Below are 22926 nucleotides of genomic sequence, written 5' to 3' on the forward strand. Positions count from 1 at the left end.
TGTCTGGGCAGACTTTCAGCTCTCTGAAAACGAGACCGTTTTCTCTGTCCCCCGTGGGGCTTCAGCGGCGATCTGGCCTCTGTCTGCAGCCCAGCCAGCTGTACGTGGTGGGCTCCAGCGGCGGAGGGAGGGGGGGGATCGATGACACTGTAGACGTGAGTCACCAGGGCAAAGGTCTGCGAGTCTTAGTCATGCCCGGCCCAGCCTGGGTCTGACCTTTCCCAGAGGGAAACCCAATCCCAAGTCTATTGTTTCAGAAAGCGCGGCACCGCCGGGCCGGCCTGCGGGGAGACCCACAGGTGGAAGGAGGGGGTGCCTTCTGTAAGGTGGTTCCAGTTTTCCCAGGACACCACTAATGCGTGGAAAAATCCTTAATTTAGCAAAAAAAAAAAAAAAAGTTTATTTTAAGCAAATGCACTTCTATTTATTAAACGGAGCTCAAAATACAACCTTTGGGAACCTCCAAGTAATAAAATGACTCATGTCAGGATACGATGACTCAGTGGGAAAGAGGGATTCCACCGCCCACGCCTCCTCTCTCAAAGCTCCGTTTGCCCTCTCAACAGGTGATGGAGCCTCCGCCGCCCGCCCGTTCCAAGAACGCGGTCCAGCAAAACAACACACGGGCTCCCTTCAAACAATTTGAGTTTCAAAGCTGAGTAAGCCGGCACAGGCACGCTTCCAGCCTACGCCCCCGCAGGAGGGAGCGCCAGGGAGCTACTTGGCGGGGGCTGGGGGCCCGAATGAAGAGAGATTTACCAGCTGAAAAATTCCAAAACCCTGTGTCATGTGGAGGAAGCTTCCAAAACATTGGATCCCACCCAGGCGCGGGGAGTCGCCCAGAGCCATGGCAACCCCGTTTCCGCTGCCACATCGCTTTTATTTGTGTGTCCTTAGATTTTTTCCTGTTTTGCAATGTTTTGCTGGGACCCCCGACTCCGCCCGGGGCCTGGGTGGCTGGGGGCCAGGGTGACCTGCTGGAGTCGGGAACGTGAACTCCTGGACTCCTGGCGTGAACTTGGACCGCAAGGTTACACTTTTTTTAAAATATATATATATTTTATTGATGTTTTACAGAGAAGAAGAGAGAGGGATAGAGGGTTAGAAACATCGATGAGAGAGAATCATCGTTCAGCTGCCTCTTGCACACCTCCTACTGGGGATGTGCCCGCAACCCAGGTACATGGCCTTGACCAGAATCGAACCTGGGACCTTTCAGTCCTCAGGCTGACGCTCTATCCACTGAGCCAAAAACGGTTTCGGTGAGGTTACACATTTTTTTTTTTTAATTTCGGAGACTACAGAAAGGCTTCTCAGCCCGCGGTGAGAATGGTGAAGAGGAAATAACCTGGTGGTTCTGTCTGGTTTCTCTGGTCCTCCCGGAGTGATGAGAGGGATCGCTCAGGGGGTGGATGGTAAATGTTGCCTGGGATTCCAGCTCTGTCTCCGGCTGTGGGCTGAGCTGGGGCCTGTGACTTGATGACCTCTAATGACCTTCAGTTACCTCATCTGTAAAATGGGGATAATGTCCACCCACCTCTCAGGGCTGGTGTGACAGGGAAAAGAGATGACGCATTCATTCAGCAATATGTGTGAGCACCTACTGTGTGCCAGGGATTGTTCCAGATGCTGCAGACACAAGAGCAAACACCAAGTCCCTGCCCGCGAGGAACTAAGAGTCTAGCGAGGGAGATGACAAATGAGTGAACGAACAGACAAGATCATTTCAGGCTGAAACCTGTGTGGCTCAGTGGATAGAGCGTCAGCCTGTGAACTGAAGGGTCCCAGGTTCTATTCCAGTCAAGGGCATGTACCTTGGTTGCGGGCACATCCCCAGTAGGAGGTGTGCAAGAGGCAGCTGATCGATGCTTCTCTCTCATTGCTGTTTCTAACTCTCTATCCCTCTCTTTTCCTCTCTGTAAAAAAATCAATAAAATATATTAAAAATTAAAAAAAAGATCATTTCAGTAGTGCTAAGTGCCCCCGAGAAAACAGAGCAGGACAGTGGGACAGGAGCTGATAGGGGGAAAGAAAGGGGAGGGTGACTGGCTTCAGAGCAGATAGGCAAAGAGGGGTGGGGGCATGAAGGAAGAGGAGGGCGAGCTTCATAAAGAAATGATGGCAGGACCTTCTAAGAAGAGCTTGCAAAAGCAAAGGTTCTGAGACAGAAACGAGCATGGGCTGTTTGAGGACAGAAGGAAGCCGGTGCAGCGGCCGCCAAGTAAGCAGAGCAGTGGAGGAGGTCGAAAAAGCTGAAATCGGAGGTGATGAGTGAGGGCCAGGCTCTGAGAAGCCCTGAAAATAATTAAAATTAGTAATAAAATATTAATCATCAGAGTAATCACGCTGCTATAAATAAGAGGCCTTTTTCCAAAACACCAGGCTTCTAACTTAAGGAACACCAGGCCGCCCCTCTCCTCTGCCTTCCCACCGTTCGCCAATTTGTCATCGTGCTGGCGTGGAAACCACCGATTCCACCTCGGCCCACGGCTATAAAAAGATCGCGGTGACCCAGCGTGGGGGCTAAGATTAGCCCAGGAGGCTGCCACCTTCCCTTAATGTGAGGGCCAGCTGGGGTTCCCCTTCCTTGGAAAACTTCAGCTGTTCCACTCCACCCCGCCCCACAGCGCCTTCCCAGCCAAGCTGGTCCATGGAGATGGGAACGGGGATGCGTTTTGGAAAAAAGAAGTTGAGCAACAGGGATTCCCCTGCAGAAAGCAGCCCAAGGCTGGGAAGCGAGTTCTTGGGGTCAAAAGAACAGAAGCAGGTCCCTGCAAACACACAACAAGCCCCCTGTCTGTCCCAGCCACCCAGAGCCAGGCATCCCGCCAGGAGGCCCACCACTCCCAGAGGAGGCGCGAAGGGGGGGTCTCAGACACTCCCGGGGTCTGCTGGCATCCATCCAGGAAGCACATTCACCCGGGATTCTTTCGTTAGACTTTCATGAAAGGGTTCGAACTGCATCCTCTCAGCCCGAGACCCACTGCAGAAGTCAGAGCTTGATTTCACCACAAAATGGCCCAAGTCAGCAGCTCAGAGCAGCTAGAAGGTCTTCAGCCAAATTAACCCAGCTCTAAGCTTTTTCAGAGCAGAACAGCTAACGTTAAGGGTACAGACTCTGGAGCCAGGCTGGCTAGGGTCACACCCAACACTGCCATTCAACAGCTGTGTATCGTCACTAAGTGACTTAACCCCTCTGTGCTCAGCTTCTCATTAGTAAAATTGGGAGAGCAGTGGCTACTGTGTAGGACTATCATGAGGAATCGGATTAGTTAATATATATATTGCTTAGGACAAGGCCTGGTACATAGTTGATTATTACTTATTATGGTTTTTCAATGTCTCTCAGTCCCATGAGCTAAAAATCTTACCTTCTGTCCTTCCAGCAACTAAATATAATGATAATAATAGAAGCTAACATTTAATAAGCATCTACAACGTGCCAAGCTCTATGATCTCATTTAATCTCCTCATCTCTCAAGAGAAGTAAATCCTCTCTATTTTACAAAAGAGGAAATACTGGCTCAGAGAGGTGAAGCGACTTACCCGGGATGCCAAAGCTACTAAATTTAGATCATGGATTTGAACCTAGGCCGTCTGACCTCAGAGTCTGTGCCAGTAACCCCTACAGCACACAGCCCCCCACAGCTGCCCAGCTAAGGCCAACGCCGAGGGCAGTGTGTGTCGAATAAACCCTGTGTATGGACTGAGCTATGATAACACTGGACAGACCATAATGTATTAGCAGTCATTCAATGAGCGCTCCCTGTGCACTGGGCACAACCTGTTCATTTCTGCAATTAACTCTAGGAGGAAGGGACTGTTACTACCCCATTTTACAGAGACAGAAGTTGAGGCCCAGGAAGGTAGAAAAACTGGACAACATTGGGTACGATCTCAGGTGAGCCCCCTGACTTCTCTGCCGTCTGCCCCCCCCCCCCCCCCCCCCACACACACACACAGGTGCTGGGTTAGAGGGGACAGCATGGGGGGGAGAGTGGCAGGCGAAGGGCCTGCCCACAGATGGGCTCAGTCACAGGGAGCTGTCACTATTACTCTTCTCAGAACATGCAGCGGGCTCTGAGTTTTCCTCCAGTTAGGAGGCAAACTGTGAGATTTCCTCCAAGGCCAGGAGAAGGAAAGCCGGAGAGTAAATAACATTCACTCCCTCACTCATCAAACACTACTGGTCTCCTTGGGTAGCTGCATGAGAACACGAGCTCCTGGACAACTCAACACTGGCTGGCCCCTAACCCCGTGGGAACTCACAGGACCTGGCATCCGAGTCATCCCTACCTGGTTCCACCGGCCCCCCTCGGGAACTGCCAACCAGGACGCCGATGACAAGACATCTGCATGTTATTAGCATTTTCCCTCCATCATAAGGCATTGTGAAGCCATGCACTTCTTGGGAAAGCCAGCAGAAGGCCAGCAGCATGGCACCTGTGACAGGAGGTGCATCAAATCCGAAGAGGCTGATCTCATAGTCTCTCCTGCTCAAGAGCCCAGCATGGCTCCCTATTACCTTGCCCAGGTGCAGACCAGAGCAAGCTTATGCCTGTACCTGGCGCTGGAAGACCTCTGAGTTCTGGCCTCTGCCTGCTGATCAAAGCAGTTTCCCAGGTTAAACGGTCTCTACTTTGGCAAACTGGCTTGCCCTCTGACTCACCAGAGCCTTACAAAGTCTTGCTACAGAAAACGTGTTACATTTTCCCAGCACCTGAGAGACAAGCCTCCCCAGGACACTTTAAAAAGTGCACGCCCTCTTAAACCCACTGTCCCACATATAGGAGAGAAGCAAAACTAATAGCGCTAGCTAACGTATCATGCACTTCCTATCTACCAAGCATTTTATAGGCACAAACATGATAAACTCCTCATCTCTAGACCAGCCGATGAGGTAGGACTGCCATCCTCCTCATACAGAGGAGGGAACTGTTGCCCAGAGAGGATGCCTAACTTGCCCAAGGTCACACAGCTAGAAAGTAGCGGGGCAGGGTTTTGAACACCAGCAGGCTGGCTATAGAGCGAGTTCCCATCTAAGTGACAAATTGAACGGAGAAGATGCTCATCACCGAGCTACCTATAACAGCGCGGAGTTGGAAGCAGCCTAATGCCCGATAAAATGGGAATAAGTACAGTGTTGAACAACACATAATAGAAAGCAATGCATCCATTTCAATGCCTGCATTCCTAACCCCTCACTGCCCCACCACTGACCCACCGCGAGCCTTCTAGTCCACTCCCAAACCCGCCCATCCCCAGGGCCCATCCCCAGGGCCCATCCCAAGAGGAAGCTTTGTGTGAAGAGGGAAGCAGTTCGCCTCCCCCAGACACTCGGCCTTTCCTGCCAGCAGTGTCTTCATGACACACACAGATCCATGATGCATCCAGGCTGAAGGGCAGTCCCCAGAGGAGGTGCTGGGCGGTGCCCAAGTCCACAACAGCCTGCCTGCTGTAGTCTCTGCATCATCCGAAAGGCCATACACCAAGAAACAGACACCGACACCCCTTTTAATTAACCTACGGAAATCATGTCCATCACAAGAAAAGAACGAGGTCTGTCACCCACAACTGCCCAATAACCGCATAAACTGATGCTTTTCCTGCTTCCAATCCTTTTCTCTTTGCCTCGGCCTCAGGGACAAAACTCATTACCAGGCCATGCACGCAAGAAAGACTTCAACACGGCCAGTAAACAGAAACATTAAACTTCTCAGAGCGGAGGAATGCAAAATAAGAAGAAGTACCAATTCAGTGCATTGTTTTAACTTTCTTAAATGACACTGCTGGGAGGGGGGAAACTCGTCTGAGGTGGTACTGGTGGGAGTTTCAATGTGTACATTTCTGGAAGGTAACTTAGCAATCTGCATTTAACATCCTCGAAAGGACTCTCCTGAATTCCACTGCTGGGAATACACCCTAAATAAACAAGAAGCACATGGATATTTGTGTCAAAAAGATTAATCTTAAAAGTATAAGAGGACTAATCGCAACTCGATTTATAATTAAACCTAAGTAGCCAATGTTGATCGGCTTACGATATACCTGGTGCTGTTATAATTACTCGACGTGTAGTAACTCATTTAACCCTGTGACAACCCTCTGTTACTATCATTTCATACATAAGGAAGCGGAGGCACAGAGAGGTTAGGTAACGTGCCTAAGATCACACAGCAAGCAAGTAGCGGAGCCAGATGGGAACCGAGGATACCCAGGCCCAGAACAGGCACACGGATCACAGTGCTGTCTGGCCTCCCTTCTGGATAATGGTAAGAAGTTGAAAAAGTATATCTTCCTATGAGGAAAAAAAACAAAAACAAAAAACAATTTTTTTTTTTTTAAAGTGTTGGGATTGGCAGAGGACAGCCTTCTTGTTTAATGAAATCACCCAGGATCAGCCTACACACGTTATGGCACATTCACACAATGCTGAACCGTGTCACCATCAAATTCACTAGACCTGGGAAACATCAGGGCGAGGAAAAGGGGCAGAATATGCGCATCGATAGGATGATATCCACCCCCAGTTAATGCTGCTTAGAACCAGAAGGTGGTGGCTTCCACATGGCCAGGGGACACGCACGAGCTGAGAGGGCCCTACCTGTGGTCTTCTCCGTGAACACAACCTTGGACTCGGCCGTGAAGTTCTGGCCCGTGAGGATCATCTGCTGGCCCCCGTACACCAGGCAGCTGTCGATGTCTTGTCTCTCCACCATGGGCAGCTCGTGGGCGGACCGCTGGGCTGCGGACAGAAGACAAGAAGCCACTGTGAGGACACTCGAGCAAGGCTTTCTGATTTCGCGGCCATGAGCTGGGACACGCTCTGCCCACCTTTTCACCTGTCGTCATGTCTAAATGTGGAGCCATCACCACCCCTGTAAGTAAACCTGACAGCACACGTCATGTTCTCGTAAATGTGTCCAAGTCATTTGGATGAATTTTCTCCTAACAACACATTTTCTTTTCCTGGATCAAGGGTCGGGAAAGGCAAATGAGAATTTGATTACTGTATTTTTATGAAAGGACTAGAGGCCCGATGCATGAAATTCATGCAAAGGGCTCTACCCTTGCAGCCCCAGCTGCCTCGGCTGGCCCTCGCAGCCCCTCGCAGCCCTGGCTTCGTTGGGAAGGTCATCTGGACAGTGGTTCTGCTATCCAGTCTAATTAGCGTGTTAACTCTTCATTATATACGATAGGCAAATCAACTGTTCCTTGAGACTTCCTTTGCTGGAATGTGCTTTTTTTTCTGCACTTGACCTTCAGAGGACACATGTGACACGTTAGGACCTGGTTTCTGAGGGTTTAGATATTCTATTCGCTGCAAAATTCATTAGCAATCCCAGACATCCTCTGGAAGGCATCCCTGATCTGCCCCTCCATCTCCCTGACCTCACTCCCTACAACTGACTCCCCCTTGCTCGTGCTGCCCCAGCCTTACTCTGGAAGGTTCTGTCTCTCAGAGGCACTCAGCACACTCATGTCTTGGGGCATCTGCACTTTGGAGTGCCCCTCTCTCTGGCAGGTTCTGCCCTGATGACTGACAGGGTTCCCTCCTCACTTCCTGCAGGTTCCCATTCAGATCTCACCACCTCGGCGAGGCCTCTTCACCCCGCCCCGCCACCCTCCTCCCTCGCAGTTATAGCAGGTCCTCTGTCCAACTCATCTGTCTGTCTCTCCCTCTCGTGCCTTTGTCCTGCTTTTACCCTGCTTTGTTTTTCTCCAAAGAACTTTCCACTTACAGAGACACGACCTGTGGCTTTATTGGTGCAGGTTTTTCTCTGCCCCGCCCCCAACCCCCCCAGACTGTAAGCCTTTGTGTGTGATGTAAGCCCGAGGCTGGAGACAGTGCTAGGACTTAGTAGGTGGTGCTTGGGAGGGGGAGAGGGAGGGACAGGTAGACGGGTGGGTGGCTGGATGGATGGAAGGACAGATGGACAGGTGGACAGATGAATAGGAATAAATATATCAATACATTGTGCCTTTCTCACATCTAAGCGTCCATGTGTACAATAACGGAGGAGGAAAAATGGGCAGGCCCGCACTGAGCACTTTACTGCAATGATATACTTGAATGCTCACAGCAGCCTTCTGAGGAAGGAAGTATTAAAATCATGCACACTTGACTGGGGGAAAATTAAAGCTAAGAGGAGTCAGGTCGCCACGTGGCCAAGGCTACGTGGCAGAGCTCAGTGGGAACCCCCAGAGCTGCCGAGCCCAGCGCCAACCCTCCCTTGGCCACGCCAGCCAGGCTCTGCCTCTGTCTCTGCTGCAGTGAGGATGGAGACCCTCCCCAGCCCCCTTCCCAGGGCCGGTGAGAGCCGGGTCCCAGCAGCACCAGGGGCCGCCTGCTTAGGCCTCGCCTTGGCAGCGTGCGTGGGTCCAGGAGGCCGGTCCTCTCCTCGGTGAGTCAGCCGGAGCTCCTGGCCTGCCTCCCGGAGCCCGGGAACTGGGCGGAGGGCCAGTCCTTTCCGTGCCAGGGGCCCACGGACCTCCCCATCCGGGAGCCGGGGCAGCAGCCGTGTGAGGCCAGAGGCCCAAACCGAACCCTCCCCTCCTGGCCGGCCTGAGCCTCCAGGTGGCGAGCGTCCCCTCCCTCTGCCCAGAGCTACCCTAGAGCCGGCTCCTCCGGGAGCAACCACGCACTTGGCAACACTTAAGAAATCTGGTGTGGACCAGACAGATGCTCCCAGACACTTCTCTCTCCAAGTGCAGCCCGAGGACACACCGTGCTCCCCTGACGGTCTGTCTCCCCATCCCGCTCGGCCCAGGCTCTCTGCTCCTAGGGCCCGGCCGGCCAGCGCTGCTCCGGGGGCTGCCAGCTCGGAGTGAACTAGTGTATCCAAAAGGCCCGTCCACAGAAGCTAATGTCTCCCACATGGGCCGGGTTATTAATCCCTTCTTTCAATATACGCGTCTTGTACGACTTCCTAATTGAGCGGCTACACATGGAGGTTTATTGGCAGTGAAAGAACCAGCAGCCACATCGCCTGGAAAAATGGTCCCAGCTTTTAAGTTCAGCCTTTGATGCATGGGGGGGAAGGGGGAGAGGGTGGCGGCCCAGCTGGGAGCCGCGGCCCCAGGGACGGGTGGGGAGGTGGGAAGAGCCATCTGCCCCGTTCTGCAGGTGGAAAGCCTGAGTCACTGCTACTGGACAAGCTGACCAGGGGCTCCCAGCCAGCCGGGCCGGGGACTGGCCGTGACCATGAGGGCTGAGCGGGGCGGGCGGCTGGCGGGCCAGCTGCTCTGTGAATCACAGTGTATTGCTGTGAACACGACAGGTCCGTTTCCCAAAGCAGGCTCTCTGCCGCTCCCCTCAGCGTCTCCGTTTTGAGCAACCAACCGATTCCCTCTTGGCCAAATTGGCCCTTCCCATCCCTTCTCCTTACCGGAAGGGAAACCACCATTTTTTCAGGAAAATGTAGCTTTTAGCGGTACTGCAGGCTAGCATCTCCACGTGTGGCCCGGAGTGCCAGCACCCCAGGGTGCCTGTTAGAAATGCTGAACCTCGGGCCCCACCTCAGGCCTACTAAACCCAAATCTGCAGCTTAGCCAGGCCCCCAGGTGGTGCTCGGGTTCCATCGAGTTCGAGAAGCACCGCTGGGCTCTGCTGCACCTGAGGGTCAGCTGGGGAGCTTTAGCAACGCGGACACGCCGGGCCTGATTCCTGAGCCGGTTCTCCACCTGGGCACGGACATGGGCTGCATCACGCTGTGGGTGGGGGCCCAGCAGCATCCCTGGCCTCCACCCACTAGGTGCCAGCAGCACCCCTTCCCGTGGACAACCGGAATGGCCCCTGAGCAGGGCTGGGTGTCTTGGGGAGAAGGCAGCCCAAATCGTCCCCGGTTGAAAACCGTTGTTCTAGAGATCCTGACCTCAAGGGTCTGAGGGGAGGACCCCAGCATAATTTTTTAAACACAATCCTTGATGTTCCCGTGGGCCCCCAGGTTTGACATGAGGCGCCGTCCCCGCAGGGTAAGGCAAGGCCCCAGCAGCCACGGGAGAATGCCTGGTGCCTGCCGCTTGAGCCTGGGGTCCGAAAGGCATGGTCTCCAGTCCTGCCTCTGCCAACTCCCTGCCCTGTGACCCTGGGCCTGTCCCAACACCTCTTTAGTCATGATGCCTTCTCTGTGAAAACTTAACAGGTTGCCAGAGGACAGGTGAAGGGGACAAGGGATAAAAGTGAAGGGGAATAAGGGTCAAATCTCCAGTTATAAAATAAAATAAAAAATCACGGGGGAAAACAGTCACAGGAGGTAATGTATAGCACAGAGAAAAGAGGCAATCTATATAATAAAGAGCTCATATGCAAATGGCTATGACGCCCTCACTCGTAACAACCAAACAGCAGGAGGCTGCATGCCCGGCAGAAGTGGGTGGGCGGTGACTTGCAGCATAGGGACTTTCGTGAGGCTGACGTCCCGCTCCTGGCACTGGACCAGGAGACGTGCGGCTTGCGGAGACCTACCTCTTTGGGGCAATGGTTCGCAGGGCTCCCGCAGTGTGACAGGGCACAGGCCAGGCTGGGGGACCGCCCCCCTGAGTGCATGAATTTTGTGCACTGGGCCACTAGTATTACTATAACAACTTTGCCTGGTGACAGATGTTACTAGACTTATTGTGATCACATGGTAAGGAACATAAAGGTTGAATCATATTGTACCTGAAACTAATATAACATTGCATGACAACTATAATAAAAAAGAAAACATTATAATATTGGAAGGCATAATATCGAGAGAAAATATCCATTGTGGACCCAGATAATATATTTTTGAGAATGAGGATAAAATAAAGATATCATAGCCCAACCGGCATGGCTCAGTGGTTGACTGTCGACCTATGAACCAGAAGGTCATGGTTTGATTCCTGGTTAGGATACATGACCGGATTTCGGGCTCCATCCCCAAGGGGGGTGCATGCAGGCAGCAGCCAATCTATGATTCTCTCTCTTCATTGATGTTTCCATCTCTCTCTCCCTCTCCCTTCCTCTCTGAAATTAATAAAAATATATTAAAAAATAAAGATATCATAGAGAAAATGACAATAAATAAAATCCCGCCAATGCCAGTCCTCTTGGGTCCTCCTACTAGTAGTATAAACATGTGGACGTGATTAGCATGTAATTGGCAAAATATTTAATACCAATAACCCAAATGTCCATTAATGGATGAATGGATAAGCAAAATGTGGTCTATTGTACACAAATATTACTCAGCCATAAAACGGAATGAAGTACTGATACAGGCTGCAGCATGGATGAATCTTGAAAACATTATGCTGAACTGCAGGAGCCAGACACAAAAGGACACATACTAGCTGGTCCCATTTGTATGAAATGTTCGGAAGAGGCAAATCCATAGGGACAGAAACTGGTGGGTGCCGGGGCTGGGGAGTGTCTGCCAATGGGTGCGGGGTTTTTTGGGGGGGTCGTAAAAAGGTCGTGGAACCAGATCATGGTGGCAGCCGTGCAACACTGTGAATGTACTCAATGCCACTGAACTCCAATTTTTAAAAAATATATGGTATTGATTTTTTTACCGAGAGGAAAGGAGAGGGATAGAGAGTTAGAAACATCAATGAGAGAAACATCGACCAGCTGCCTCCTGCACACCCCACACAGGGGATGTGCCTGCAACCAATGTACATGCCCTTGACTAGAATCAAACCTGGGACTCTTGAGTCCGCAGGCCGATGCTCTATCCACTGGGCCAAACCAGTTTCGGCTGAACTCCCGTTTTAAATTGGTTAAAATGGTAAATGTTGTGATATATATGTGTTTTACTACAATTAAAAATACACAGAGGTGATGTGAGACCAAAAACACAGTTACTCCTCAAGAAAGCAGTCTTTACTCTCATTAACTTTCAAAATGCCTCTTTCTTGCTCATTTTCAAGACGTTTGCCCACCTGGGATCCTTTTAAACCCTTAATCAAGGAAACCGCGATTAGTGCCCTTTTGCAGACAGAAAAGAGGGGCTCAGAGCTCCCCGCATCGAGGGGCAGCTCCCACCAGGGCGGAAGCGGTTGTGTGGGACCCAACTCAGTCCCACTCAGGTCCCCACGACGTGATCTTGGATGGTCCTTCCCAACCCTCACCCTCAGTGTGCCCATCTGAAGGAGGGGATTGTTAACTGACCCATCCCACAGGCTGTGGTCAGGATGAAAAGGGAGACTGTCATAGGATGTAACGTACAGCACAGAGAAAAGAGGCCAACAAGCCCCACCAGACCGCACACCATCATTTCTTGGGCAGTTTCTTTGTGGTTGGCACTGGCTAGGTGTTGTTGTCTTATGCTGTGCTCACCAAACAGGTGCTGACCACATCCACGTGTTCTCACATATGACAGCGCTCGTTACCGTTGGTCTCGGTGGATCCCAAACCATAACCCGGTTTCTTGGCCCCGATGGTTAGCCTTTCTCAAAGTGAGGTTCCCAGGCCGCCGGCAGCAGAATCGCCCGACTGGGGAGGCACTCAGTGAACAGCGGGCCCCGGGCCACTCGCTGACCCACTGCTCTCCAATCTCCTAGACAAGGCTGGACACTGGCGATTGCATTTGAACAATCTTTCCAGGTGACTTATTACCCACATTTGCTTGAGAGCCAAGTTCCTCACTTGAAAGGCCACCTGAGGACAAGGGGACCTCCTCCGGGGGAGGCCTGGCATCCTGAGAGAGCCCAGGGGCAAAGCGAACGAACCCAATTAGCCTCTGAAAGAGGAACCGAGGAGCGGCAAACAGCCACCAAAATTACCCTCCGGGGTCCACTTCCCCCTCGCTCTCTGATGCAACCTCTAACACCTATGGCTGCTAATTGGGGTGACACGGTCCAGGGCCTGTGGGAGGGCTCTCAGGAAGCCACTGGGCCTCCCGGGCCGCTCTGCCACCCCCAGCAGCCCCCACCGACACCCACTGGGCTTTTTCAACCATCAGAGATTCCAGTCCAACACCTCCCCCCCCCCAACGTTCTCACCCAATCGGGGGGCCGGGCTCACCCGCGGCAGCCGGCGCTTGGCGGTGGCCCTCGCCATGAGGCTTCCCCAGGCTTCCCCCTGCCCCCAGATTCTGGCACGTCATAAAGCGGCCCAGGGTTCCTGTGTTTTATGAGCTCTGAATCAACAGGGCGCTGTTGGTTTAACCAGTTTGGCTGTTTACTTTCACCGGCAACGGTGGCTGACAGGGAGCAGAGCGCGGCAGCCAGCCTCCCCGGGGGGAGAGGGACCGGCACGGGGTCCTCGGGGCCGGCCGGGGCGGCCTGGAGCGGGGGACGTTCCTGCCCGCCTGTCTGCAGGCCGCTCCGTCACAGGGTGCGCGGCCAAGAATCACAACCCGCACGAGGACCTTGGGGAGACGGGAGAGGCCGGTGGGGAAAGCTCGTCTATGCAGAGCGGTGGGTTCTGCGAATCACGGCAGAGAGTTACAGTGGCCGCAGCCAACAGGCACCTCACATGCGCGTTTTGGTTTACGGTGTAAAACACGCACACGGGGGAGGGCTGGGCAGCTCAGGGGGGTGGGCAAAGGCATGGATGCGGCCGTGTCACTGGCCAAGTTCAAAGCCCAGCTCGATGCCATCCTCGCTTGGGGACCTGGGGCAAGTCACTTAATCTGTGCCTGTTTTGTTGTTGTTTTTTTCCGTCTATAAAATGGGGAAAGTCACGTTCCCCCCTCAGAGGGCCATTTGCAGATTACATGAGCTAAGGCATAGGAAGCATGTGGCACCTTGTCAGGGCTCAGTGACTGCGGTGTTTATTTTTATTGCTAGACTTCAGAAGGTCACAAAGCACAGATTATTCCCAACTCGGGGCTGAGTTTCCCTGAGGAAAAGGGATACATCTGAGACCTCACAGCCAAGTCCAGCCGACAGGCGGGATCTGGACCCAGACAGTGGGATTCCACCACTTCCAGGGGCCCCTTTTTAGTAAAATGGACACGGACCCAGTGGGAAAGCAGCCGGCCGGCCCCGCCAGGCGGGAAGGGTCCCCCTGCCGTCTCCCGCTGGCTCGGCACTCACCACTCCCGGCCAAGGCGCTCAGCTGCTATAAACCTGTCTTGTCTCCTCATCAGGCCCCTGTCCTTGGCTGTGAGCCTGGCCTGGCCCAGGATACAGTGCTGACTCAGGCCTCGCCGGGGAGGGGCCGTGAGCAGGGCCAGCAGACCAGCCCCCGAGGCCTTGAGGCCCCCGCCCTGGCCATTCCTGGGTCTTCCCTGTGAGCAGGAGGTTGGGACAGAGGAAGCCAATTCTCCCTGAGTGCAGTGTTTACCTCTGTGAGGGTGAACCGTGGGAGTGGGGTGCGGGGTGCGTAAGTGGGGTGCACAGTGCATGAGACCACCTGACAGCTCTGGACTGTGTGGGACCTCAGCTTCCTCATGGAAAGGGGAGCAGTAAGCCCTAGCCAGTTTGGCTCAGTGGATAGAGCATCGACCTGCGGACCAAAGGGTTCCAGGTTCAATTCCAGTCAAGGGCACGTACCTTGGTTGCGGGATCCTCCCCAGCCCAGGCCTAGGTCCAGGCTTATGCAGGAGACAACCAATCAATGTGTTTCTCTCACTTTGATGTTTCTCTCTGTCTTTCCCTCTCTCTTCCACTCAAAGGAAGGAAGGAAGGAAGGAAGGAAGGAAGGAAGGAAGGAAGGAAGGAAGGAAGGAAGGAAGGAAGGAAGGAAGGAGAAAAAAAAAGGAAAGGAAAGGAAAAAGGAAAGAAAGTGGGGTGGGGATTGGTAAGGTATGTACACATATAATACCTTAATTTAAAAAAATGAGAAAAAGAGGGGGGGAAAGGAAAGAAAGTGGAGCAGTAACACCTCCGGCCAGCCTGGCCTGTCATCTCCTCTCATCCACACAGCACAGGTCCAGGGCAGGAGCTATTGCTTCTCTCTCCCATTCCAACGTGCTAGCAGGCAGCCCCTCAATCTCCGCATGAAACCCTTCCTGAAGGCCCCATGAATGCCGCCTGCCTGGGAACCCAGGAGCCTGGACAGACCCGGAGCTCTCCGCCCCGCCCTGGGCCAGGTGAGTGACCGCAGCAAATCGCCTACCCTAACCTTCCGAAGCTCCGCCTGCGGGAACGGGAGCTCCAAGAAGGCCGCATGTTGTGCCCCAAACACTCACCGGCACACGTCGGTGCCCCATTCATATTTCTGAACGAACGGGTGCGTCTCCTGAGACCACGGAGAGAATGAAACACCTTAACGTGAACCGGCGAGCCACACCCAAGCTCTTTCATAAAGGGTGGTTCTGCCCTCCCCGCCCCCACACAGCCAGCTCAGGGAAGGGCCACAGCCATGTGGCCAGGTAATCACAGTCATCGGCAGAAAAGCCACCTGGGCTCCTGGCCCCAAACCCAACTCCCCTGCCACCGCCTGCAGCCGGCCCACTGCACAGGCCAGATAACCACCTGGATTCCTCCTCAGCAGCAGGGCGTGCTGCGAGCTGCCAGCCTACCTGGAACAATCGGCATTTGTTAGACTCCCACACCTGCCTCCGGCTGCCTGCCCTGGGCTCTCAGCAGTGACAAAGGGGCAGCCAGCCATGTGTCAGGTCCGCTTTGCAAAGCCATGGGACGGCTGCCAGCGGCAAAGCCTGAGACACGCTGCAAGAGAGCGGAGGTTCTTCTATTGGGATGACACAGGCACTGTCACTCTTCCCATTTTACAGACCAGGAAACCGAGGCCCAGAGTGTTCAACAACTTCCCCAGCACTAAACAGCCAGGAAGTGGCAGAGGCAGGATTTGAGCCCAGGCTCACACCACCAACTACCACCCTAAACAATGGACCTCGCCCCTACCTCACACCATATCGAAAATTTATCTGAGTCAAATCATATCGCTAAACCTATATGCCAGAATCAAAAAGCTTCTAGAAGAAAACGGAGAATACCTTTGCTACCTTCGGAGAGGCAGGGATTTCCCGGGGGTACACAAAAAGTACTAAACACCAAACCAAAGAAAATGGCATATCAGACTTCATCAAAATACAATATTGATGCTCCTAATGAGACACAATTAAGAAAAGTAATAGACAAGCCACAGACTGGGGGAAATGTCCGTAATATATAGATCTGACAAAGGACTCCATCCAAAAACCCAAAACATTAAATGGGCTAAAGCTTTTGACAGTCACCTTTCCAGAGAAGACATATAGGCAGCCAACAAGTGCACAGATCGGGCCTCAGAATCATTAGTCATTAGGGAAATTCTAATTATGCAAATTGTGCCCTATGTACAAGGAGATGCCATTGAACACTCACTAGAATGGCTGCAATGGAAAATACTATCAACATCAAATACTAGTGAGGACGTGGGCCTCTCACACTCTGGTACAGAGTGAAAATGCAAAAGTTGAAGCATACACTTTCCCCAGGGAAATGAAACCATGTGTCCACAAAAGGCCTTGAACTGGGCTCTTCACAGAAGCCTTATCTTCCGTGCTCAAACCCCAGAAACAACAAATGTCTATCAATGGTAAGGTAACAATTGTTACATTCATACAACCCAGTACTGTTCGCGAAGTCACAGCCACGGGTCACAAAGGCACAAACGGCCACACACAGAAGGTGCACACCGCATAATCCCATTATGTGAAGTTCTAGATTAGGGAGAGCCGATCTATGCTGATGGAAATCAGAGCCACAGGGGCCTGGGAGTGGAGGAGGGGGGGCTAGGGGTGGCCATGACCGCGGGTACCAGGGAATATTCGAGGGTAGGGGACATGCTGTCTTGCTTTGAGTGGTGTTTACACAGGGACATGCATTTGTCCAAAACCACCCAACTGAAGCCTTACAACCTGTGCAATTTATTGTCCCTTAATTATCCCACAGTGACATGGACTTATGTGGATAGCTTGAAAAGACCAAGGAGAAATCCATTTTCTAGCCGAAACCGGTTTGGCTCAATGGACAGAGCGTCGGCTTGGGGACTGAAGGGACCCGGGTTCGATTCCGGTCAAGGGCATGTACCTTGGTTCCGGGCACATCCCCAGTAGTGGGTGTGCAAGAGGCAGCTGATCAATGACTCTCTCTCATCGATGTTTCTAGCTCTCTAGCTCTCTCCTTTCCTCTCTGTACAAAAATCAATAAAATATATATATTAAAAAAGAAATCCATTTTCTAGTCAGACCTGCCCCCAAGTCCTGCAAACTGCGGAGAGTGGATTCACGTGCTGGGCTGGGCTCGGTGGGAAACCGCTTTGGGTGTTTTCTGAGACGCGATGCACACAGAGACCTCTGCGCAGAGGACCCTCGGGGGGGTTCTCACAGAAGGACCTGGTCATCTCTGTTACAGCTCATCACTGCCTTTCTCTCCTGCCAGGCAGCCCGGAGATGCTTGATTTCATGCTTTCATGTGTTTTTTTTTAACCAACATTCTAGAGACAGCTGCTATGTGCCAGGCCCTGGCTAACACCTGCTGGGCCTGACCCTGTGAGACCAGAGCAAGCAGCAAGCTTCCTCCTCAAGGGGCCGTCCATCCAGATGGGACCTCAAATAAGAAGGAGTTATCAATTGATGGAAGGAGGTGTGGGCAGAGGGGGTGGGGGCAACAAGGTCAGTGGGTCTTAAACTTTGCCACACCCCAAAATCCCTGGGGTCCCTCTGAAAGTCTCCGTGCAGACCAACCGACTCAGCGAATTTGGGCATCGGGTTTGTTTGTTTGTTTTCAAAACTCTCCAGCTGCTTCCAAGTTTGAGAGCCAGTGTTCTGGAAGGAGGTGACAGAGTCGCTGAAAGCCTGCACGTCACAGAAGGATGCCGGTGGAGAAAGCCAGTTCGGACCGGAGAGGGAAGTGAAGTCAAGAAATGTTGCCGAGGAGGTGTCTTGGGTGAAGAGCCCCCACCGAAACTTCCCATCCACCCAGACCCTCAGGCGGTGGCCTCCTGTGAAGAGGGCCTGGGGAGGTGTGAATCAGGAGAGGATGGACAGGAAGCCATCAGGATGAAGGTGGGCCCTAAGTCCAGTGTGAGTGTCCTCGGGAGAGACAGAAAAGGACACTGAGAAGAGGGCCCTGAGAACGGAGGTGATCATCAAGTGATGTGGCTGCCGGCCACCGCCAGGAGCCAGGAGCCGGGAGTAAGGCCTCTGGGAGCCAGATGCGAGGCCTGGTGCAAATTCTCCCTCGGAGCCGCCAGGAGGAACCGCCCTGCCCACACCTTGATCTTGGGCCTCCCGCCTCCAGATCTGGGACGGAATAAAACTGTGTTGTTGTCAGCCTCCCAGTTGGTGGCAATTGGCTAAGTCAGCCAGCCTGGGGACACTCGGGCAAGAGGGAAGCAAGGGCTCAACCCCCACGGGGAACTTGGAGCTGGTGCTGAGGACACTGAGGAGCCCGTGTGGGGAGGAGGAGTGTCTGGTCTCAAGGCGGCCGGAGGAGGACAGGCCCAGGGCTGCTGCGATCTGTGGGCAGGCGTGCTGCCGGGAAGATGAGGGTGTGCCCCTCTGGCCTCTCCCATGTGCTGGGAGCCGTGGGAGGCACGGCTATCTGCCTGGAGTGGGAGCGGGTGAAGGCGGCGTCCGGAGCTTAGAAGGCTGGAGTAGGTTCAAAATACTCTTCTGAGAACAAGGGAGGAACTAAAAGTATCTCCTTGGCAACACGGAGGATGTGGAAACAGAAGACTAGACACATGAGGCGCCCGTCAGTGCAAAGGTGAGGCTTGACCTCCGGCACGCTGGCCTGTGGGTACGTACTAGCATAAGGACTTGGCACACCTGGCAAATAGTCTGCCTTCCAGGCAGTGGCCGCCAGGGGTTTGTTCAAGCTTTTTTCTACCGGAATCTGAGAATTACCCTGATCCCTCTGATGTTCCACAAAAGGCACCTCCAAGGTAAATAAGTTAGCCTTGCAAATAGGTCCCAGCCCACAGAGTGTTTTCCTTCCCCACGAACCCTCCCCAAGGGCCACACACAAAGCCAATCTGTCAATAAATAGTCCTTGCACACACACACTGTGCCAATACATGTGGTGAACTAATTGTCAATACATATCTATGGAATATCTCCTGAAGGTTCTCACACGGTACGCCAATTCAGTCAACACGTATTTATAAAACTCATGTATGGGAGTGGGGGGCACAATGGTAAGATATTTACACATGTAATACCCCAATAAAAAATGAAAAAAATATTCAAAAAAAAATAAAATTTAAAAATAAAACTACCAGGGACCGGTCTAGGGTTTTAGAACAAAGAAGGAAACAAAAATAGCGAAATAGTCTGGGTGAGAGGGATAGTGGCTAATTGGTAGCTCAACTTGGCATTGCAAGAAAGAGTGGTGTCGCAGAAACCAAAAGAAGAAGGTATTTCACAGACTGGGAAGCTGGAGACTCTGCATTTGCTCCCAAGGAATAAGAAACGAGTGAATCGCTTTACCAAGAAAGTCTGTTCCCTTATCTCTCAAAGCAAGGTAGTCGAATCAGCCAACTGCTTTCTTAAAAGAAAAGAAAAACAGCCAGCATTCAGGGTGCAAACTTGACCTTGCCCGGAAGACCTCGAGGGAGGTGCTTGTGGTTGGGTGATGATCGGGAATGGCTCAGATCAGCAGGAGATACGTTGACGTGAGGGACCCTATGTGGCCCTTCCTGAGGCCTCCTGCTTCCCACCCTGTTACTAACCACAGCCCCATCCAGGGCTGTTTGTCACTTGCCAGAAAGGGGCGTCCTTATCTTCTCACAACTCTCCCGCCCCCCCCCCCCCCCCCCAGCTCACAGAGGAAGAGCCTCAGTTTCCTTCCCAAACCATCTTCAGATGTTCAAAACCGAGGCTCTGGTGGGGCAGCCACCATGACTAGCACTCGGAGGACAGGGGCGGGGGCTGCTGGGTAAAGAAGGGGAATTCCAACGTTTCTGAGCTGTTTGTCAACGCTTGTCTTCCCGTGTGGCCTCCTATTGGGTCTCTCTCTTCTATCATCCGAGCACAGACTCACCACCACATTCGGCCCGTTCCTCATCTTAACCCCCCAGGCTGGCGGGGGCTCTTTCCTCTCCTCCCAAAGACCAACCAAGACCAAGGGCTGGCTTCTCTCCCACAGAGGGCCCAGCCTCTCTCCTGGCTGGCTTCTGGTCCTCAGGGCTCGTCTTCCTCAGCCCTTTCTGCACAAAATAGTCATGCCTGCCCTTTCTTCAGTAGTATCTGATTGAGACCACCTATGATTAACCAAAGCCCTTTGTGCCGGTTTTACCTGATCCATAAAGTATTGTGAATTTGGAGTTGCTTTAAAAAAAAAAAAAAAAAATCAGGAGACTTTGGTTTATCTTAAAAAGTCAGACGATGTGGCCACACCGAGTCACATTCACACATGGACATTCGGGCCCGAGTCTAGTAGCAGCAGTCTATTGAGATGGGAAGCGCCATCCTGGCCCCTGCTCTCCACCACCCCCGGCTGTTGCTCACCCCACCCACTTGACTCATGTCCATCACTTCCCTGGCTTCTGTAGAAAACCGATTTTTGACCCCTCGATATGGTAAAATGCCCAAGAAAAAGAAAAAGTCCTGAAACGTAACTGAATATAGAACATGTTCATCACAACACACACAAAAACATATTCTGAGAAGAGGCTAACAAAATAATATAAATGGCCTTTGTTTCTGAAAAAACAGTTACTTTGTTTCTTCTTTATGCTTTTAAAAATGATTTCTAAACCCTCCAAAACTGAGCAAACAATAAGCTTTGTCCCGCCTAATTGCAAAACCAACGACAAAACTTGCAGAAAATGCCTAAGAGTGAGCTCCAAGGAGCTGCCTCCTTCCCAGCCTGTTGGAAACGAGCCAGGGTTCGGCCCAGAGGCCTTCCCCACAGCAGAGCGTGGCCGCTGCGCACCGGATCCTGACAGCCTCCTGCATCTGTGCTCGGGCCTCTTTACGTCCACCAGAACGTCAGCTCATGGAGGGCAGAGAAGACACCTTGCTCATGTGCAGGTCCCTGGCACCACACCGACATCAAGTGGGTTCTCAGTGAACACACCGGGATGGGCTGAGGGGGGTGGGGGAGCATGGCTCCTGGACGCCAAAGCTCCCGTTCAATCACCTCCCTGCCACGTTTGGGTTGTGTCACCCTACCCCTCATCTCCCTCCCTCTCTTCTGTGAAACGTGCATGTGACACCAGCCATCACCAAGGACTGCTGTGAGTATTCAGCGAGCCCAACAGGCAAGAGCCCTGTCATATCATCGTTATTCTTAGTGAAAGAAAAACAGAGGGGAAAAAAGAAGACACGATGTACGGTGAACTCACTCCAACTCCATCTCACTGTTTTAAAAACCAGAACATTTATACATCTCCAATCTTCTAAACAAAGCTGTGGGCTACTCAGTAGCCATATTATTTTTTAATTTCCTGTGAGGCCGCAAAACCCTCCACAAGTAAATAGAAGCAGAGAGAAGCCCTTCAATGTGCTCTGGCTCCGCCCCTATGGCCATCTGGGGCCCACTCTTGATCCTTGTGGGTCCTGTGATTTTTGCCGGGTACCTGGCCCAGGGTGCCTTGTGAGGGAGGAGGGGGCGTCCCATACAGTCTACTCCAAACGCCGACCCTGCCCAGAGCCCCACTTACAGCACTCGATGGGGTTGGAGGCCGTCTGCAGGGAGACGATCCTCCCACCGGCCTCAGGGATGTGCACCCGGAACACCAGCCGCACCCGCGTGTTCTTCCGGCCGATGTCCGTCTCGCCTTTGCGCAGCTCGATGTCGGCGTTCCTCAGCTTCAGGATGCCCGCACAGTCGATGCTGCCGGAGGATGGAAACCCCGTTTACGGCCACCCATCCAGCGAGCAGGGGAGATCCCCCACAAAGCCACCTTCGCCCGGGAAGCCAGATAATTCTACCGCCAGACCCCGGGGAGAAACTGCAATGCGCTGATAAATATTCCAGCCAGGGACTTATACGGAGAAGGGAGTGAAATACTTAGACAGTAACTAGAGAGGCTCCCCCAGGGAACTGGCTTCTCTACTGAGATTTTTCATGCCAACTTTTCGACCCTCAGAAGTATCTGAAAAACTCAGACACCCAACTGGCGGAAATGGCTTCTGGACTGTCCAAGAGATAACAGCAGTGTCAGCATTAGCACCTTGGGTTTGATAAATGTGCTGTGGCCACGGAAGAATGCATTCTTGTTCTTAGGCTATGGACGCGGACATATTTAAAAAGTCAAAAGGCATGATTTCTGCAACTGACTTCAGGACAAAAATGGAGCGTGATCAAGCAAATGGGAAAAAGGTTAGCAACTGGCAAATCTGAGAGAACAGTACAGCGCAGAGGAGTTCTGGGTTTCTCGAAGTTGTCCTGAACGTTTGAGATATATTTCTAATAAGTTTTTTTCAACTCCAATACAGGGGTGCAATGATTCCCAAATTTTAGCCACATGCATATCACTTGGTGAGTTTTGACCTCTCATTACTTAACAACTTTCTGTGCGTCTAATAAAAATTGTAAAGTAAATGAATTTAGTCTCATCCCAACCAACATACCCCAAAGATGCGTAAGGAACACCTAGGAACAACATCTAGGTAAAGAGCTTTTAAAATGGAAACTTTAAAACCGTAACCGCTCTGGGTCCACCACATACTGGGAACCACCCTCCCTCCCCCAGCTGCTCCCATCAGCCCCAGGGGGTCCCCTCTCCCAAACCCCTGCCCTCGGCCCCACTCATTCCCGTAACAGCCCACCGCCCTCAGCTCCGGCCCTTACGTCGCCCTCATGTTGTTTTTCGGCTCCAGCGGGATCTCCAGGACTTTGGTGTTGCCGACGATCTTCTCGTAGCTGGTGGTGGTGACGGTCTTCCCGGTGATCCGGTGCACCTGGTAGAAGGCGTGGGGCTTGAGGATCCGCTCGTCGGCCGTCCCGATGAAGATCTGGAGCCCCAGGGGCTTGTTCTCCATGTAGCCGTGGAGCTGGGGGGGAGAGAACACAGAATCAGGTTATGGCAGCTCCAGGGACTTGCAGGGCGTG

General features: G+C 52.6%; 1 protein-coding gene across 7 annotated transcripts in view; it reads right to left on the reverse strand.

The window, feature by feature from the left end:
* NFATC2 (nuclear factor of activated T cells 2) overlaps window positions 1-22926 on the reverse strand; it is a 152049-nt gene that overhangs the window by 52001 nt on the left and 77122 nt on the right. For all 7 annotated transcript variants that reach the window (XM_036418799.2, XM_036418800.2, XM_036418801.2 and 4 more), the window contains exons 4-6: window positions 22666-22868; window positions 21533-21705; window positions 6605-6745 (exon numbers count right to left, since the gene is read on the reverse strand). In XM_036418799.2, coding sequence (XP_036274692.1) covers window positions 6605-6745; window positions 21533-21705; window positions 22666-22868 — 517 coding nt within the window. The remainder of the gene's footprint in view (window positions 1-6604; window positions 6746-21532; window positions 21706-22665; window positions 22869-22926) is intronic.

The sequence above is a fragment of the Pipistrellus kuhlii genome, unplaced genomic scaffold, assembly GCF_014108245.1.
Source record: "Pipistrellus kuhlii isolate mPipKuh1 unplaced genomic scaffold, mPipKuh1.p scaffold_m20_p_6, whole genome shotgun sequence".
NCBI classification, from domain to species: domain Eukaryota; kingdom Metazoa; phylum Chordata; class Mammalia; order Chiroptera; family Vespertilionidae; genus Pipistrellus; species Pipistrellus kuhlii.